This window comes from Monodelphis domestica, chromosome 5 (genome assembly GCF_027887165.1).
Source record: "Monodelphis domestica isolate mMonDom1 chromosome 5, mMonDom1.pri, whole genome shotgun sequence".
NCBI lineage: Eukaryota > Metazoa > Chordata > Mammalia > Didelphimorphia > Didelphidae > Monodelphis > Monodelphis domestica.
Window position 1 is genome coordinate 202,318,619 of NC_077231.1, and position 20,891 is coordinate 202,339,509.

Below are 20,891 nucleotides of genomic sequence, written 5' to 3' on the forward strand. Positions count from 1 at the left end.
TTTACCTAGCAGTCCTCCTCACAAGTATATTTTAACTTCCAAACTGGGCTACTTCCACTAGGTTTTTGTATTTCTAATGAAAAGTTATATCTTTTATTATTGTTTTAAAAACCCTTACCTTCTGTCTATCAATGTGGAATCTAGAAACTCCCAAACTTGTAGCCTAGTAAGATCTAATGAAGCCCACTTTTTAGGATTAGCTTGTAAATTGGAGACTGCAAAGTTTGTCCTTGTTCCCTGTTCCCATGAGACTCCACTTTGAAGAGAATCTCAGGCTAGCAGTTTCAAACTGAATAATGGACCCTAAGGTAAATGACAATCCCAGTTAGGTGGGGCTAAGCAAATACTAAGTACTCTTTTTGTCTTAAATAGTTCCCACCCATTGTATCAGAGATCCTTTCTCAAGAAGACCCACACCTGGGCAGGGACCATCCTTTTAGTATCCATTCTAAATAGCCCCTTCCCTTATACCCTAGTCTCTTGCTATGATTCCTTTCCCAAGCTTGAATGTATCCTGTCAGTATAGTTTGAACACTCCTATTTCCTTATAGTTATGGAAATGTCAATCAATCATCTTTCCCTACCCCTGAAATGTTATATAGGTCCCCCAAATTCTTTTGTTCCTTCGAGTTGTCAATCTAGCCTGGTTGTCTCTCCCAGGGGTCAGTGACCTGAAGTAACAAGGGTCTTGGAACTCTACCTGTGTTTGAAGCATGCAGCTCTGAGTGGAGACCTTGAGGAAAGCACTGAACTCCTTTCCTTAATTAAAGTGTGGTTTTTCCGATTATTTAATAGTTCTGTTTGTTCCCAATTAACGTCTTAGAATCAATACTGTGTACTGGTTCCAAGGCAAAAGAGTGGTAAAGGCTAGGCAATGGGAATTAAGTGACTTGCTAGGAAGAGTCTGAGACCAGATTTGAACCTAGGGCTTCCCATCTCTAGGGCTCACTCTCATTCCCCTGAGTCACCTAGGTGCTTCCATCTTTTATTTTTTAAACTTCAATCATCTACCAATGATGCTTTCTGTTTACTAATCCGGGCATACCACCACTATCACCAGTCAGTACGGGAAAATATGGTGGATTAACACGAGCAACAAATGTTTCTTTGCAATAACAACTTTTCATTTTAATTATATGGGGAGTGTGCTGTGGTGTCCTTCCCAATTTTGCCTCGGCTTGGCCTTCCCAGTGAATTCTTCCTCCCCTGCTCGATTTAGATCGATTTCTCAGGGGCCTCAGGGAACATTAGCTGGATAGATGATTTTATGGAGTGATTGCTCTAGTCTCTTTCTCCTCCTCTCACCAACCCCCTACTTTTTTTTTTTCTTGACATAGCTATGGTTACCACGTCTCCCCTTTCCACCGGCCAAGAACGCCGCCTTCTATTGGTTGCTTTCGCAGGGGCAGGCGGCTATTGGCCATTGGCGGTGTTCGTCCGTCCCCATCCTTTCCCTTTCCGTTCCTTCCCAGTCCCCGGAGAAGGAGTCCAGGAAGGATTACTCCTCACCGGCTCTGCCGGCTGAGGAGCTGCCGGGACGGAGCTGGGCCGTTCGCGGGCGGAGACAACGCGTCATGTCGGCGGCCCAAGGTTGGGACGGAAACCGCCGGCGAGGAGGGGGCACCGCGGGGGCCGGCGGCGGCGGCGGCGGTGGAGGCGGCGGGGGTGGGGGCCGCGGAGCGGGTCTGCTCAACCGCTTCGTGAAACTCTGCGGGCCGCCACACCTGCCAGGTGAGCCTCGGGCCGGGCCGGGGCTGCCAGAGGGCTCTGGGAGGGCGAGATTGTCCCCCCCACCTCCGCCTTCCTTCTGAGCTAGGGGCGTCAAGATATACGGGCTCCACTAGGTGCTGGCGTTTTGTTGCGTAGGGGAGGCCTTGGCATCATGGGGAAATTTTACTTTTCCTTTCTTTTCTATTCCTCACCTCCCTTCCTTCCCAGCTGGGTGGGCTTGGGAATGAGAAAGCATTGGCGCCTTGGTGGTGGGAAGTCACTCAATAAAGGACACTACATTAAGGAGAGGAAGAGAAGAACATTCCAAGAGTGCTTCTTCTAGATGGGGATGTATTTATGAGGGTTAGGTGTTTTGGAACGAGGGAAAGGAAGACTAACAAAAAGGATTCAGAAGTTAGGACAAAGGTTCTCCTCCCTCCGTTGAGACTTAGAAAAGGATCATTTACAATAATTGGCATTTTAGGATTATCCAGGACCAACTATACCCTCTGGGCAGGAGGCGAAGCGTCAGTGAGTTTGGTGAAGAGAAAGGAAACTTTACATTTACAGACCCACTTAAGATTTAGTCAAATTCGGCCAATATGCAGTGTAAATACCACCCCATCAAATCAACAAACCCACCTAAACACTACATTTTTCGTTTCATTGAATTTAGCCTTTTAATTTTTAGGCTGAATTTCGGATTCTTTTTGCAGACATCTTAAAATGATATGATTCAGTGGAAGTTGAGTATCCTATCAAAGATTTAAGTGATTTATTATTAATATTAAATATTGTATCACACAATACTCGTTTAGCCTTTTTTTCAGGATAACAATGTAATGCAATAATCCCAAGCAAATCAGTGGTAAGGTTCTAGTTCTTGTTGAATTGAGGCAAAAGTGTGAATAAAGTTTAAAGGTGTTTATTGGTAGTTGAAGGCACTGTATTTTACAAGTTTAATTATTAGCATTTTACAAACATGGTGAAAAACTGTTTTACTACATTGTCATTTGAGTATTTTACAAATTAAATGACTAATAGGAAATTTGGCAAGGTATTTTAAATCTTTTGTTTACATTTTATTTCCCATTTCTTTTAATATTAACCTATTTTAAGCTCTAGTTATATATATATATATGCATGCTCATGCATATGTATTTTTGCATGCATATATCTATATACCTATTTCTGTCTTGTCCTTTCATCCTATACAGTTTGTTGCTGTTCCGTCTAAGTATACCTCTTTTTGCTGCCCAGCTACTAACAACAGTTTTTAAGAGTTGCCAATGACCTCTTTTCTTATAGGGATACATATCATTTTAACTTATTGAGTCTCTTAAAAAATTTTTTTTGTTTTTCTTTTTTCCCCTCTTTTTTAATTACCTTTTGATGATTCTCTTGAGTTCTGTGCTTGGACATCAAATTTTCTGTTCAGGTCTGGTCTTTTCTTTACGAATTCTTGAAATTCTTCTATTTTGTTGAATGACCATACTTTCCCCTGTAAGAATAGAGTCAGTTTTGCTGGGTAGTTGATTCTTGGTTGTAGACCTAGTTCCCTTGCTTTCCAGAATATTGTATTCCATGCCTTTCTTTTGTTCAGTGTGGATGCAGCCAGATCCTGAGTTATCCTCACTGTGGTTCCTTGGTATCTGAATGACTTCTTCTTGGCATCTTGTAATATCTTTTCTTTGGTCTGATAGTTCCTGAATTTGGCTATAACATTCCTGGGTATTGTCAGTTGGGGATTAAGTTCAGGAGGTGATCTGTGGATTCTATCAATCTCCACTTTTCCCTCTTCTTTAAGGATTTCGGGGCAGTTTTCTTTAATAATTTCCTGTAGTATAATGTCCAGGCTTTTTCTTTTGTCATGGTCTTCTGGTAGGCCAATAATTCTTAAATTGTCTCTCCTTGAACGATTTTCTAAATCCTCTGTTTTGTGAATGAGATGCTTCATATTTTCCTAAATTTTTTCATTCTTTTGGTTTTGTTTTATAGTGTCTTGCTGCCTTGTGAGGTCGCTCGATTCAAGTTGTTGTATTCTGGTTCTTAAAGACTGGATTTCATCCTTAGTTTTTTGGTTGTCCTTTTCCTTTTGGTCGGATTTTCTTTGGAGGTCATTTTTCATCTTCTTCGCCTCATCTTTCATCTGCTTTGCCTCATCTTTCATCTCCTTTGCCTCATTTTCCAGCTGGTTGATTTTGGCTTTCAAGACACTATTTTCTGTTTCCAGATGACTTATCTTAGTTTTTAAGTTCTTTTCCCAATTGTCTTCAGCCTCTCTTAATTGTGTTTTGAATTGCATTTTGAGTTCTTCCAAAGCCTGTATCCAATTCGCTGGGATTTCTTTTCTTTGCTGGGTCCTCCCCCTCTGTTTCATTCACTCTTTGCTCATTACCTGTGCAGAAGCTGTCTATTGTAATTTCTTTCTTCTTTTTCTGATGTTTGCTCAAGTTTACCCCTTCTTTGCTTCCTATATTTGGCTGTGCTCTTGCTCCTCTCATTTTGTTTTGGTTTTGGGGCTGTCAGTCTCCCCTCTTGGAGCTTTGTCAGATCTCTTGGTACAGTCTCTAGGGGAGGAATGTTAGCTTCCCTTCCCTGTCCTCTGGAGGCTTTTGATTAGATTGAGTTCAATTGGGTTGGGCTGTATGTGGTATGAAACACTGAGGCTCTGAAGACTCCTGGAAGGCTGGGCCTCCCAGGCTCTCTCCAGTTCTCTCCAGCTGCTTCTCGGCTGTCCGCAAGTGCCTTTGCCCACCTCCCTAAACTCTGAGGAGTTCTGATGGGATTTGTTCAACTGGATTGGTCTGGATGTGCCCCAGGCAAGGGTGAGACTGGAGCCCGATGGAGGGACCCAGCCATGGCCCATTTCTCCCTGGCTTCCTCCCCGCAGTCCAAGCTGGATGCTCCGAGCCCGGCGCCCCGATGCTCCCAAGGTAGACCCTCTAAACCAGCACCTTTGCCTGCTCAGAGGTTCCCGCTGCTGCTGCTGGGGGCTCAGCGCTCTGGGTTGTGGGGGAGGGGTCCTGGGACCTTTGCTCTGTCTTCCCCTTAGCCCTGAGTATTCTCGGATTCTGGCTTTTGGGGGGGCATACCTTTTGATGTGAGTCCAGAAGGAGGGTTCCCCGCTTCTGTCCTGTTGTTCAGATTGAATTTCGGTGCTCTAGGAGCATTCAGTCTGTATCGGTAAGGAAGGGTCTTCCGCGAGGTCTGAACTTTTGCTGCTTGCTAAGCTGCCATCTTGACTCCGCCCCCTTTTGTTTACATTTTAAACCAGGATAATTAACTGTAGTTTGATGTATTATGGGATTTAAAGATTGGGATAGAATTATACAGCCTTCATATATATATCTAGCCCTAGTTTTTCTCCTGAACTCATGCATTTCCAGTTACCACTGAATATATCAAATTGAATCTCCAACTCAGCATATCTAAAACTGTTCTTATCTTTTCTCCTTCAAAACCATATTCTTCCCTAACTTCCCCATTTTTTGGTAAGGACACCACCATCCTTCCAATCATCCAAATTTACTTTGCAGCAATCCTTGATTTCTCACTTTTCCTTACCTTGCATATCAAGTCAGTTTACAAATTTTGTCATTTTTACTTTGTTGCATCCATTTCTTTTACTCATATCATCATTGCTGTAATTCACATCTTCCTGCCAGAAGTATTACAGTAGTTTCCTGTTGTCTCCTTGCCTCAAGTGGCTCCCCATTTCAGTAAGTCCTCAACACACCAAAGTGTTTTTTCCTAAAATGCAATTTTGACCATTTCACTGTCCTTCTTAGGAAATTACGTTTTACCACTAGGGTTGCATATAAACTGCTTTATTTAGTAGATCCCAACCTACTTTGCCAATCTTATATGTTACTCCCTATCTTGTGCTCTTCAGACTAGTCAGTCAGCAACAGTGGTGGTTCCCTCAAAGGTTCTAGGTGTTACAGCTTTCAGAATGTGAAGTACCTTTGGCATAACTTATATTTGTTCCCAAAAGATGCAGATAGGGAAAAACTGAAGTAAAAAAAGACTTCCAAGTCTTCCTTGTTTTTGTTATGCACTTGGAGTTTACTTTTTACCCTTGGTAGTATCTTTCCCCTTCTAGGCTTTCTACTAGTTTTTTTCCCTGGCACTTTGGGTCCTTAACACCTTTCTAGTCAAAAGAGAAAAAGCTGAATTTTAAACTTGAACTCATTTAGGAGACTTCCAGGTAGTTCAGTAGATAGATCATGAGCCTAGACAGGAAGACCAGAGTCCAAATTCAGCCTCAGATCATATATTTAAGAGTTGGGAAAGACCCCAGAGATCATTTTTATGCAGCTCCTCATTTTGCAGTAGGCCTTTATCAGAAAGACCTGACTTCAAATGTAGACTCATATACTTACTGGCTATATGACTCAGGGCAGGTCACTTCTATTTGTCTCAGTTTCCTTATCTGTAAAATGATGATAACAATGGCATCTGCCTCTCAGCTTTGCTGTGAGGACCAAGTGAGATAATATTTAAAAAGTGCTTATCCCAGTGCCTGTTATATAGCAGATGCTATTATTAGCTGTCATATACACCAATGTGTTAGAATTTGTTTAGCTGTTTGTATTTTAAATCTTTGGTTTCTCCTTATGGAACAAAAAGGAAGATTGCTGGGTTTTTTTTGGGGGGTGGGTGGGACTAGTATTGAGGAGAGACTGAAGCCTTGCTTTAAAATTACAAAAACTAACTTAAAAAAAATCAGCTGTTTATTTCTTCCCTCTTCCTCCGATCTAAAAAGAAAGAAAAAAATTAATACAAAACACTTGTATCACGGAAATTTAGTCGTACAAATTTCCACAGTGGCCACATCCCAAAAAATTTATTTCTTATTCTGCATATTTTAGATTGGCAGCAGTCTTTATCATTAGTTCTTTAGAATCATGTTTATTGTTATATTGATCAAAGTTTTTTAAGTCTTTTTAGAATTATTTCTGCAGTATTGATGTTATAGTATAAATTGTTCTGGTTCTATTCACTTCTTTCTGTAGTAATTCAAACAAGCCTTCTCAGGTATCTTTAACACTTTGTCATTTCTTCATAGCATGGTGTCATTCCATTATGTTCATGACAGTAAATTTGCTCATCTGTTCCCCATTCTATATGCCCTTCCTTTGTTTCCAGTTCTTTGCCACTATGAAAATGTTTTTCTAAAAGAAGGACCTTTTCCTCTTTCTTTGATCTCTTCAGGCTAGTGGTAACACTGGGTCAAAGGGAATACACAGTTTAGTAACTTTTTGAAACATAATTTCAATTTGCTTTCCATAATGATCAGACTAATTAATGGTTCCACAAGCAGTGCACCAGTTCTTGTTTTCTTCTTTTAGCCCCCACTGACTTTTGTCATATTCTTTTTTGGTCCCATTTGCCTATCTGAGGGACTTGAGATGGAACTTCAGAGTTGCTTAGAGAAATTTGCATTTCTCTAATTCTTAGTGATTTAGAACTTTTTTGAAAATACGGTTATTGATAGTATTTTTATTTTCTTGAGAACTTCCTTTTGATATCCTTAAACCATTTATTTAATCATGGTATTATAAATTGGCTCTTAATCTTATATATTGAATCAGTATTGTATGTAGCTAAGAAATGGGACCTTAATCAGAGAAAGTTGCTGCAAACCAGTTCACTAGTTCCCTTCTAATTTTATTCTATTCTATTTTATTTTATTTTTAAAACGCTTATCTTAGAATAGATACTAAGTATAGGTTCTGAAGCAGAAGAGCAGTAAGGGCTAGATATTGGGGGTTAAAGTGACTTGTCCAGGGTCACACAGCTAGGAGGTGTCTAAGGCCAGATTTGAACCTAGGATCTCCTGATTCCAGACCTGGCTCTCTTTCTAATTTTATCTATTTTTGAGTCATTTGTGTAAAAAAGTTTTTAATTTTATGTAATCAAAATGACCCATTTTGTCTTCTGTGATCCTCTCTATCTCGTTAGTTCATAATTTCCTTCCTCTATTCACATATTTGAAAGGTAATTTCTTCTTCCTCTAATATGTTTATGATATGACTTTTTATATCTATGTCACATATCCATTTGAAACTAAGCCTTGTATATAGTAGGAGATGTTGGTTTAAATATAATTTCTGCCAGACTGTTGCCCAATTTTCATGAAATAATGAGGCCCTACCCAGTAGCTGGAGTCTTTGTATTTAATTGAGCACAAGCTTATTAGGTTCGTTTGCTTCTGTATGTTGTATACTTAATCTCTTTTACTAATTGGTTGCTCTTTTTTAATCGGTACCAAATTGTTTTGAGAATTTTTTCTTTGTATTGAGTATATTTTAATCCTTCTTCCCACTTTTTCATTATTTCCTTTGATATTCTTGATGTTTTTATTCCTACAAATGAATTAAATTTTTTTTCTATAAAATGTTCTGCACTGAATAAGTAAATTAATTTCAGTACTATTATCATTTTTATTAGAGAAATATAGAATACTTCATGAATTTGCATGTTAGTTTTACACATTGGCCATTACTAATCTTTTGTATTTCAGTTTTAGTGAGTGCAGTCTGGTGTTCTTTCACTAAAATTAGCCCACAGCTAGCCCTTATGGTGAATCTTAGTCATTTTTTTGAGTATCTAGAGAGTAGAGTCTCTCATTTAGCCCCTCTTCTTTGCTCTCCCATTCTTCTTTCCCAAGATTAAGAAAAACTGGGAATGTAGAAGCAATCCTCAGATGTCAATCCTCTTTTCTAGATCTATAGCCTTCTGGTTTGAAATTTTTTACCATAACCCTCTGGCACCCAGGAAACATGGCACTAGGAGTTGGGACAATAGAATTCAAGATTCACGGACCTTTTAGGGGTATATGAAAGTACACAGACGACTTGAGCCTACAGAATTTCATCACTTAAGCTTGGGGATAGAGTTGGGGACCCTGGGATCTAGGTGATTGGTAATTAAAATCTACTATTTTGTTTGTATGATTGACATTTATTTTAGATAGTGAAGAACTAATAAAGTGAAAACACTTAACTTTTGTGTAGCTTTCTACAAGTAATATTATCTTTTACATATAGATAACCATGAATCATCATTCAGGAAATTATTTTCACTAAGCATGAAATAAACATTTAAAAAATTTAATATTTTATTTTCCCAATTTCATGTATTTTCCTGAAATTATAAGATCTAAATTGTCTCCCTCTCTTTTCCTTCCCCCTCCCTGAGATGGTAAGTAATTTTATCTGAGAGATAAACATTGTTTTATTTGAGTTCAGCCTTAAAATCTGTTTAAATATGCTTTAGGTTCACAGGTTCCATAGATTTAGAGCTGCAAGGGTTGTTAATTCATCCAGTATACTCTCCTCATTTTAAAGATTTTGAGAAAAACAGGCCCAGAGAGATTTGTGTCTTTATCAGAGTAGTAAAATGGGAATGCTGGAATTCAATATCCAGTGTTCTTTCTAAATACACTATGACTTCCCCCTCATAGTTTATTATTCTTGTAGCATGATTGTTGTCATAACTCAGCTCTTTTGGGACTGAAATAAAATTTAGTTCACTAACTCAATATTCTCCTTTAAGCAATCAAGACTTTTTTAGGGTTTCCAAGTTTTGGGTTAAAAAAAATTTTTTTTTTAAATTACAAAGGACATGTTATAAACAAGGAGAAGGCCCAAAGATACAAAACCAAGATACTCAGATGCAAATTTTAAGTCTATTGAAAGAACTTTGGAATCTAGGAGTCTTGCTCCCTAGGTTCTTGTTCTAGTTTTGAACACTAATTAACCTATGTGGTCTTGGACAAGTTCTGGTTAGCAAGTATTTATTAAGGTCTTACCATGTATCAGGCACTATGCTAAGCACTGAGGATATAGAGAAAGACAAAGACAGTTCTTTCCCTTAGGGAACTCATATTCTAATGGGAGCTTCAATATGGAAACAACTATGTACTGACAAGATACATACAAGCAAGTTAGAAGTAGTCTGAGAGGGAAGGTACTAGCAATAAAAAAAGGGGACTGAGAAGGATTTCTTGTAGAGAGTAGGAAGACTCCAAGGAAGCCAGGAGGCAGTGATGGAGAGGGAAAACTTTCTAGACATGGGTGGCAGTCAGTGAAAATGCACTGAATCAGGAGATGGAATGAAGAATGAGGAGTCTAATGGAGAGGTGGGAGTAAGATATAAAACTAGAAAGATAGGAAAGGACCCAAATTTTTTTTTTTAAATATATTTTATTTGATCATTTCCAAGCATTATTCGTTAAAGACATAGATCATTTTCTTTTCCTCCCCCCCACCCCCCCATAGCCGACGCGTAAGTCCACTGGGCATTAGATGTTTTCTTGATTTGAACCCATTGCTTTGTTGATAGTATTTGCATTAGAGTGTTCATTTAAAGTCTATCCTCTGTCATGTCCCCTCAACCTCTGTATTCAGGCAGTTGCTTTTTCTCGGTGTTTCCACTCCCATAGTTTATCCTTTGCTTATGAATGGTGTTTTTTTTTCTCCTGGATCCCTGAAAGTTGTTCAGGGACATTACACCGCCATTAATGGAGAAGTCCATTACGTTCGATGATACCACAGTGTATTAGTCTCTGTGTACAATGTTCTCCTGGTTCTGCTCCTCTCGCTCTGCATCACTTCCTGGAGGTTGTTCCAGTCTCCATGGAACTTCTCCACTTTATTATTCCTTTGAGCACAATAGTATTCCATCACCAACATATACCACAGTTTGTTCAGCCATTCCCCAATTGATGGGCATCCCCTCGTTTTCCAGTTTTGGGCCACCACAAAGAGCGCAGCTATGAATATTTTTGTACAAGTCTTTGTGTCCATTATCTCTTTGGGGTACAGACCCAGCAGTGCTATGGCTGGGTCGAAGGGTAAGGACCCAAATTTTAATGAGCTTTCAAAGATAAAAAGGAACCATTGGAAAGATGATCGGTCCTTTGCTTGAGGAATATCATTGGTAGCTTGTGGGAGGATAGACTGGAGTGGCGATACCTTCTCTGGATCTCATTTCTAAAATGAATGGAGTTAGATGTCAAAGACCCTTCCTAATTCTAAAAGTTTTTTATTACATAACTTTTCTTGACTTCAGTCTTATGAAGAGTCTTGTGGAAGAGTAATTAACTTTTTTGTCTGGCTTCAAAAGGCACACTACGGGGGGCAGCTGGGTAGCTCAGTGGATTGAGAGCCAGGCCTAGAGATGGGAAGCCCTAGGTTCAAATCTGGCCTCAGACACTTCTCAGCTGTGTGACCTGGGCAAGTCACTTGACTCCCATTGGCTAGCCCTTACCACTCTTCTGCCTTGGAGCCAATACACAGTATTGACTCCAAGACGGAAGGTAAGGGTTTAAAAAAAAAAAAGCACACTACTAAGTAAGAACAGTGGGTTGAACTAGCAAAGAATCCTTTAGGTTTGCTGTAAGGAAAATTTGCCTAATTATTATAGATTTACTTGGGAATTAGTGCATTTCCCTTGTTGGAGGTCTAAGTTTTTCCTTTTGGTCTCTATAGTCCCTTCTAACTTCAAAATATGGTGATTTTTCTCATTTCTGTACATCTTTTCAATTTCCTAAGAACTTCTAGGCATAATTCCACAGGAGTCAAGTTCAAGCCAAACTTGAAATTTCAACAGATATGCATGGCCTAAAAATACAGTTTATTCCACTTATCTTGAAAGTATTTTTCTTTAGAACATAGACCATACCTACATTATTTTCTTTTTGCTATTCAGCAAGTCAGTTTACTCTGTAATGTCCTAGGAGTAAGGAGTGCCTCACAGTAAGTAATCACCAGAGACATCACCAAGAGCATCACTGTAAACAGGAAGATAATAATCCAGGCTCTCCTTTCTCTGCCCTGCCCGAACCCAACTGCTGGTAGACAACTGTTCTAATCCTGCTAGATTATGCAATTGTTTGGGGTTGGGCCTGACTCAGTCCCTTAGCAGTTTAGGTTCAAAATTGAAACATATTAAGACTGGGTAATTTGACAGCTAACTAAAGGAGATTTATTTGTTTATAGCAGGAGAATGATTCCAACAAAAATAGGCATTGAGGACACCTAGGTTGATTTAACTGAGAGAAATTCCCTTTCTTGCATTTCTCATCTTGTTCTACTAGTCAGACCTCTAAAAGCCTCTCCCTCAATCCTCAGGGCTGCTTTGTACTCAGCCTGAGCCCTTCTTGAGGAAGGTCTTAATAACTTTTAAGAAAAAACTAGTTTAACTGGAAGAAGAGGAGTTTATTGCTTCAACCCACACCTATGAAGTAGATGCTATAATTATCCACATTTCACAGATGAAAAAAACAAAGTTGTTGCTACTATGTCAGTTTTTAAATTTAGATCTTCCTGAATTCAAGTCCATTCTATTTACTAGCTGCCTTTGTCTTATTTCTCATCATTTATGTGCCTGATAGGTGAGGCAGATACAATTTCTACTGTTGAGTTTTTAAAGGAAAATTGAAACCAAGAATTTTCTACTATAGCAACAATACTATTCAGTAGCAACTTCCCACCCTTTCTTTGCTAACATGTATTATACAAAGCATTAGAACCAGGTAATAGTTCCTTCAGTCTAAGTCCAACCACCTAGAAAGTTGCAGTTTTAATCTGAGGGGGTGAAAAAGGCTAAAGATTTTGACTAGGGAATTAGCCTCAATCTAGATCTTTTTTTCTAAAATGTCTGGTTATTCCTAGGATCTCTCCACACCTCCATTCTTTGGGGGTGGGGGGTGGGGAGGTTAAGGAATAAAAGAAAAAATTTCTAAGAATTATGCATAGTCAAACAAGACAAATTCCCATACTGACAGAGTCCAACAATATGTTTCATTTTGCACCTTGAGTTCATCACATTTCTGTCAGGTGATTTTATCCCCAGCCCCTTGGAATTGTGTTTGGTCATTGCATTAATCAGAGTCCTTAAGTCTTTCAAAGTTGCTGCTCTTTATAGTGTTGTGGTTATGGTATTAGCTGTTCTTTAGGTCTCATTCATTTTACATCAGTCTTCAGGTTTCTATGAAACCAACTCTTTTGTAATTCCTTACAGTATAATAATGCTCATGTGTCATCCTGGGTTTGGTGATTTGCACCTATAATCTCAGCTATTGGGAATGCTGAAGCCAATGGATTATTTGAGTTTGCAGTAGGCTTAAATCTGTTTGGATGTTCCAGTCTGGCATTATAACTACACCTGAGAGCAGGTTTTCATGCTAATCAGCAGTGAGGTGGAACTCTTGAGGGCAGCCATAAATTAATGTACTGTGTTATTCAAAGATAGACACTTCCTTAGTTTTCAATTTTTGGCTACTATAAAAATATCTATTATAAATATTTTTGTACATAGTGGTCTGTTCCCTTTGAAAGTGATCCCTTGGAGTTGTGTGCCTATCTTTCTGCTTTCTCTCCAACATAGATTATTCTCATCTTTTGTCAACTTTACTAGTTCTTTTTTTGAGGACTGTTCATTTATATCCTTTGACTGTTTAACCATTAGGGAAAATCTTCCTTTGACTTTTAGTGTTTCAATTCAACAGATATTTAAGAGACATGGGGAAAAGATTATAAGCATGTAATGATGCCCACACAATTGGACATATATGTAGGTTTAGCTTAACTTTTTTGTTGTTATTACAATAGAGGACTCATTGGTTGTGGTGGTAGTAAGGTGTATCAAAAATGATGGTTGATTCTAAGGCAGAAGAACAATGGTAAGGGCTAGGCAACGGGGGTTAAGTAACTTGTCCACAATCACTTGTTAGTTTACTTTTATGGTTAAAAACAAAACAAAACTATTATCAAATAGTTTTAGATTACTATTTTATAACATATTAGGAGGTTTGAAGTCTCTACTTCATTCCTCTAGTTTTATTATTTCCTTTGAGACTCTAATCTGTTACTTCTTTCAAGTGAATTTTGTTACTGTTTTGTTTAGCCCTCTAATGTATTAATACCTTATTGGTTTGATTGATATAATACTAAATCTGTAAGTTAATGTCATCATTTTTATTATATTGCTGTGACTTTTCTGTTGGAAGCCATCAAGCCCATGCTGTCTGACATGGTCACATGTGAGTTCCAGAGTTGCAAAACGACTTTCTGGATAAATAAGGCAAACACGGAACCCCTCTCTGTGTGACTTCTCTCTCTAATGGAATTGCTATGATTATTGTTCCCAATACAGGAGAAATAATATGAGAGCAGACTTAGAGGGTTAATACACATGTATCCCACTTTAATCCCCCCAGACTATTACCCTAAAAGATTACATTCACAGAATTAAAACCTAGAGATCACTACCCATTGCCCCCCTCCTTTCCTTCTCCACAGAGTTACATTCATTCCCATTACAAACCAGACAAACCAAGAACATCAGTTACCTTCAAGACATTCCACTGAATTCTATTTATAGACAGAAACCAAGCAACATTGCTAGGTGATTTAAAGTAACATAAGAAAAATAGAACTTGTAAATTGAGGAAAGCCCCCAATTTGATCTGTCATTAAATTGCTTTCTAACCTTGTACCTAGCTACAAAATGTTTTGTTATCCATCTCCTAAGTAATTGTGATTGATTGTGAAAGCTGACCAAAATTAACAATGATTCTCCTTAGGTCAGGGAGAACTAACCTCTAGATCACCCTGTTTATGTCATTCATCTATAGCAACAATGTTTCATTGACTATCTCCTTAGGCTACGTGTCTGTTGTTAGGTTCTATGGAAACAGGTATGTTGAGAATGAAACTGTGTGTCAAGTAAATGTGTGATCATTAGGGTATAAAATAAAGCCAGGCCTCAGCCAAGGCGGAGCAGTTTATCCTGTGAAACCTATGCTGGGAGTTGAAAGCGAAAGCTGTGTCCCATCCTTCATTGTCCTGACACCTTCCCACCTCCAAGACCCCATCCCCTGTGGGAGGCTGGCCCACCCCACAGCACTTTTCCTCCAGTTATTTATTTTCTAAATGAGTGTCTTATGATTGTAAAAGTTTTAATGTCTTGTTAGATTGACTCCTAGATATTAATACAATTTGTAATAGTTTTGAATTCTGCTATTTCATCCTGGCTTTTGTTATTGCCAAAGCCTAATCTCCCAGTTAGAAGCTGGGCTGAAGACTATATATGTGATTTGCCTCAGGATGAGTGTGGGGTAGCAGAGATCTGGGAAGCAAGCTTCTTCCTTGGGATTTGTACCTCCACCTCATTGTCTTATACCACAACCTCGGGGCCTGTCTTCCTATATCACAATGTCCCTGACCTGCTCACTGTCACCTGGTTTTGAAGTGTGGTTATAGACTTTGAAAGGTGGATATAGGACTAGAATTTCTGAAGGAGAGTCTGTTTTCTCCCAGTTCAACTAATTGAGATGAGATTCTGAGGTCTTTCTACTTGGCCTGGATAGCTACTCCCCAGTTGGACCTATTCTGCTTCCTTTTGCTGATAGGGCCATCCCATAAGACAGAACCTTATATCACAAGGTTTCCTCTCTATTCTCCCCTTATACTCAACTGAATTTGCCTAGGTTACCAGACATGCTAGTTATAGCTCTGATTGGAAGCAGGACTTGGGTACCAACAAAATGTTAATGCCAATGAACATATGGTTTAGAACTGCTTATTGCTAATTATATATATCATCTGTTAAATATTTTGACTGTAGAACTATGTTCATTGGAACCTATTCTCTTCTTGCTTGTATTTTTTTGGAAAGAGGTACAGCTGAATTAATTAACTACAAGTTGAATTAGCTAATTGAACATGGCAGCATGCTTGAAGAGAGAGAAACTTCCTGTAGAATAGTATCTAAACTCCCCAAATATTTCCATTGAAGTATCATACAAAGATGATCCTGCACGTCTCCATTTCTAAAAGTTTTAAAAGAGAGTGCAGAGAAAAGTAAATTTCTTAACCTGATGGTGAATCTGCAGCTAAGTCTGATAGATCAATGGAACATTAATTTATGTGACCTAGTCTATATATTAGAATATATTTAAGGAACTCATTAATAACCAGCTATCTATGATTTGAACCAGGTTCAGAGATGTAGAATATGTTCTTAGTAATGATTTGTGAGGGGGATTTTCCCAGGGAGTAAATTTTCTTTAGGGAAGATATAGAAGTTCTATAGGAACCATAGGAATATGAGCGCTGCTGTTTTTTATAGGAAGAAAGCATTATTCTTATTATTTAAAAGCTATTGTAAAATAAATTTTTTCATTAAAATTCATATTTTTGAGCACTTTGCAAAATGAAATGGCTCTTAATCTTAGATTTTTGTCCTAGTACCCTCAAGGATTTTGGATGTTAGACTTATTAGAGTGTTTAATGCAGATTTTTTTCTCAAGCAGCATCTTCTGCTTCTGGCTGCATTTATTTTAGGGGTTAAAACTGAAGCATTTTATATAGTTAAGCATGTCAGTTTTGATCTTTTTTGTCTTTAATTCTTATTCAATTATTCCTTTCTCTTTATAGCCATAATTATGTAAAGCATCTTTTCTCTAATTTTATGAGGTGACTTTTCATAATGAAATAATTTATCTGTTTAGAATTTATTGGAATAGAAGGTATATGATGCTATTTTTTATCAGACTGCTTTTTTAGTTTTCTTAGCAAATCTTGTTGAATAGAATCCCTTTCCTGAATATAGTTTTTGAACATTAAGTTGCTTTGTGCACTTGTTTGTAGTTCTTGCTTAGGTTATTCTTGTTTTATTTTTCTATTTTAATGTCCATTATCAGATTTTAGAATTCCTACTTTATAGCACATATAGCCAATCTCTATCCTAGGTAGTCTACCTTTAAAAATCCCTTGATAGCCTTTTTCTTTATTTTCTCCAAATTAATTTTGTCCAATTCCATAAACCAGTCCTTTGGTAATTTTTCTCTAAATACACTGAATAGTTAGGGAAATACTGTAATTTTTACTTATTATCACAGTGTAGTCATGAACTCATTAAATTTACTTAGGTCTTTTATTTCTGTAAAAATTATTTTCTAGGTACAGTCATATACATTGTATTTCTTAGTCTTGAAAGATGCTGTAATAAAATAAATGAATTTCTGCTTTTATCATATTGCCAAAATTTCTCTGTGTATCCTTTTCCTCTCTTGCAGAGATATCCTTTATAACAAATAATTTTTTTTAAAGAACAAAAAATTAGCAAAACTGGATGATACGTTCGTTGAACAAATCTGAAAATATATAAAATGTTTTACACCAGAGATCTCCCACTTCTGCAGAGGAATGAGAGGAAGTATTTTCTCATATATCTTTCTTTGTCTGCATTATACTTTGTAATTTCTCAACATTCACTTTTGATTATTTTATAGTTCTTTCCATTTACATGATCTTACATTTCAGTGTGTAGATTGTTTTCTTGCCTGCTTACCTCATTCTCTATCAATTTACATAAGTCTTTTCTTGTTTTTCTGCATTCATTTCTTACAGCCCATTACATGTTTATATCACAATTTGTGAAGTCATTCACCAATTGAAGTGTACCAATTTGTTTCCAGTTCTTTTTTTTTTTTGACCACAAAAACTGCTGCTATGAATATTTTGGTAAATGGAGTCTTCATGTAAAGACCTGATCTCTTTGGGGTATAGGACTAGTAATACAATCTCAGGATTAAAGGATGTGGACATTTTAGTAATTTTATTTGGATAAATAAATTGCTTTCCACAATAATTATACTGACAGTGTTCCACCAACAATATGCTATTGTGCCAATCTTCCTTCAATTGCTCCAACATTGACCTTTCCCCAGCCCATCTTATTCTTTTTGCTAATTTCCTGGATATGAGGTTGAATTTCAGGGATGTTTTCATTTGCATTTGGAACATTCTTTCATATGGTTAATAGTTTGCAATTCTTTTGAGAACTGTTTCTTCACTTCTATTGGCCACTTACCTTTTGGGGTGAATCATTTTTGATCTAGTATCTTTTAGTTCCATATCTGTTCTATATCTTGAATCTCATCTGAGAAATTTTATAACAATTTTTCCACACTTGTCTGCTTCTCTTTTCTTAGATGAATTAATTTTGTTTGTGTGGAAGCTTTTCAATTTCACATAATCAAAATTTTATATTTTACCTTTTGTAATTACCTCTCTCTTATTTGATTTAGAATACATTTCTTACTCAAAGCTGAAAGGTATATGATATGTTTCTTTTCTGACTTTTAAAAATATGGTCTTTAATATTCCAGTCATAGATCCTTTTCAGATTTATCTTAGGATATATTTAAGATGTCGATTTAAACTAGGGGTTCTTAACCTAGGATCTTTGAACTTGTTTTTAAAAAAATCTTGATAGCTATTAAGATATAGTTGACACATTTGGAGAGAGAAAGAAAGGAAAACTTGAGGGAATAGATTTGCCTTAAGGTAGAATAAGGAAAAGTACCTGAAGAAAAAAAGTCCTGTATAGGTTATAGAGAATTTTAAAAATCCAAATTACAAAAAAATGCAATGCTAGAGAAGAATGGAGGAAAATACATTTGCATGAATTTAAATGTGACTGGATTAAACAATATAGTAGCATAAAAGAAATGATTGAATAAAAAAGCAAAATCCCACCATCTGTTACTTACAAAAATACCTTAGAAGCAAAGACATAAATGAATAGGTTTAATAGTTTTATTGTGCATCAGCTGTGTCTAATAAAGTAGAAATTGCAGTCACTGTATTAGACAATACAGAAATAGAAATTTACAGAGATAATCAAGGTAAATACATTATTCTGACAAGTAATACCAATCATTCTTAAAAGATGAGGAAACACTATAATAGGCCTTTTATGAGATATGTAGCCCTAACAAAATTGGGGAAAGATAAAGCAAAGAAGAACCATAGAACAGTATCAAATGATTATTAAGTCAAAAATTTTAAATGAAATCCTATCATGCAGACTACAAGAAATTATTCATATGGCAAAGTTAGATATTATGCCAGGGATTCAAAGATGGTTCAACATTAGAAAAAGTCAACATAATCACATTAAAAACAAAAACATCTCAAACCATATGATTATTTCAAAATATAAACAAATTTTTGCAGTTTCAAAACTCATATATACTATTTAAAAAAAACAACCCTAAAAACTGCAGGCATGAAATAATTTTTTAAAATATTACAAAATGGATCAGTCAAAACTCCAAAATAAGCATCATATATGCAATAGGCTTTTTAAAGAAACTTTCCTGATATATGCAGGAGTAAACCAAAAGAGTCCACACTTGCCACTGTTATTTGATAGAGTTCTAGAAATACTAGCAATAACAATAAAATAAGAAAATGAAACTAAATATGTATAGATAAATAAAGAGGAGATAAAATTACCCTAGTTTGCTAATGACAGTGGCTTACATGCTTGACAATCCTAGGGATTCAGTAAGGATACTAATTGAGAAGATGGCTCCAACAGATTTGACATGAGCCCTCCAAAACCAGTAATATTAATGTATAGTAACAAATCTAAGTGTTAATAATAGAAAGGAAAATTTTATCCAAAATAATTACAAAATGCATAGAATATTTTGGGGATCTGTCTATAAAAAGTGCAATTTATAAAGATTAATTACAAAGTGCTCCTTTAAAGAGCTAGAGAAACATTCAGAGATCATGGCTCTGTTGTGCTAATATAATAAAAATGACAGTTACTAAGTTAATTTATTATTTTCATGCCATGATTATCAGTCTATTAATGGTATACTTTATTGATCTTGATAAATAATAAAATTAATTTTGAGTAAAACATGTTCTAAATTATTGAGGGAAATATGAGAAAAAGTAGAAAGGAAGAGGGAGTGACAAACTTATAAAGCAGTAGACATCCAAAACATTTGGTATTGGTTAAAGAATAGAGAGGTAGATTATTTGAACAGAATAGACGAGAATCAGAAACAGTGAAACTCAGTAACCCATTGTTTGATAAACTCCAAAACAACTGAAAGAATGTACTAATTTCTTAATGTATACATGATTTATTTTTAAAATGCCTTTGCTTAAAAAAAATAAACTCCCTTAAATATGTATACTCTAATCCTTCTGTTTCCTACTTATCTTCATGGTAAATCTGAGAGGGGTTTTTGTTTTTCTTAATATATTTTGTAGCATACCTGTAATAGGTAAATTTCTATCATGAAATTTCTGCATTTACATGTGCTTAAGCCAGTAACAACTATGGGCAGATTTCTAAATGTAGTTTTTTATCTATTTGAAAAGAGAACGAGTGCATTAAGAAATTGCAATATGGTAAGCATTTAAAAAACCTGTGGGCATAGGCTTGAATTTGAGGAATAGAAAAATCAATCCAGATTAAGAAGTGGAATGTAGCTCTAGGTATTATGGCAATATCTTATTTACCAAAAAAACAAAAACAACCAAGCATGGTTCTTTTAATTTTGTATGTAAAACCAATATTCTCTTTTAAAGGGAAATATATTTACTTTTGCAGTATGAAAATATAAAGGTGTATATTGAATGTGTGCTTTTTACCTATATACTAAAATATATGTATTTTGCAAGATCATTTTTTATTTTTGAGATATTAACTGCTTTATCTTCATACCCATTTAAACAACAAGGAGTAAAAGTGTAGTGGAGAGTAGTCTTATATTAACCTTTTTTTCCCCCTTTTTTTGAATAGGACTGCATTTCCAGTTATTTTTTTAAACTGTTTTTTACTTATGTGGTATTGTCTATACCATAAGCACCCTGTGAATTTTACCACAAGGTGGCAACCTATGATTACTCAATATGCCGAATTTGCTCATGTAAATATGACTGGAAAACATAAGAACAGAGTCATTAGTTTACAATTGGGTAATTGTTGAAAACATTAATTAACAATTAAGGGTTAGCTTCTTTTCACTTGTTCTGTGTTAATTGTTTAGCATGTCCTCCAATATCAAGATGTTTTTTGTTTTCCTGTCTTTTCTGTTTTTATAATTGTAATAAATGTATTACTTATCATTTGTTATATATGTGACTCATTGCTGGTAATTGTGGTAACAGGTAAGAAGAAAATACGATGGGACGCTGTTAGGAGATGCTTCACTCAGTCCTGTCCCATCCTAAGGATCCCTAAAAGGTTTTTGAGAGGTGGGTGATAATTAGCAAGAGATCTATACTTCATGTGGGTTCAAGGGAATCTTTCTTGAATTTTATAAACCTAAAACAATGGCTGCTTCATGCTGG

General features: G+C 36.4%; 1 protein-coding gene across 5 annotated transcripts in view; it reads left to right on the plus strand.

Annotated features, from left to right (window-relative positions):
- Positions 1–1,438: 1,438 nt before the first annotated feature.
- KLHDC10 (kelch domain containing 10) overlaps positions 1,439–20,891 on the plus strand; it is a 68,028-nt gene continuing 48,575 nt past the window's right edge. Inside the window, exons 1-2 of one of the 5 annotated variants that reach the window (XM_001366932.5) lie at positions 1,439–1,731; positions 20,709–20,795. In XM_001366932.5, the coding sequence (XP_001366969.1) occupies positions 1,575–1,731; positions 20,709–20,795 (244 nt within the window). In that variant the 5' untranslated portion in view covers positions 1,439–1,574. Of the gene's footprint in view, positions 1,732–14,145; positions 14,423–20,708; positions 20,796–20,891 lie in introns of those variants that run through there. The other 4 variants (XM_007504307.3, XM_007504308.3, XM_007504306.3 and 1 more) reach the window with 4 other exon arrangements.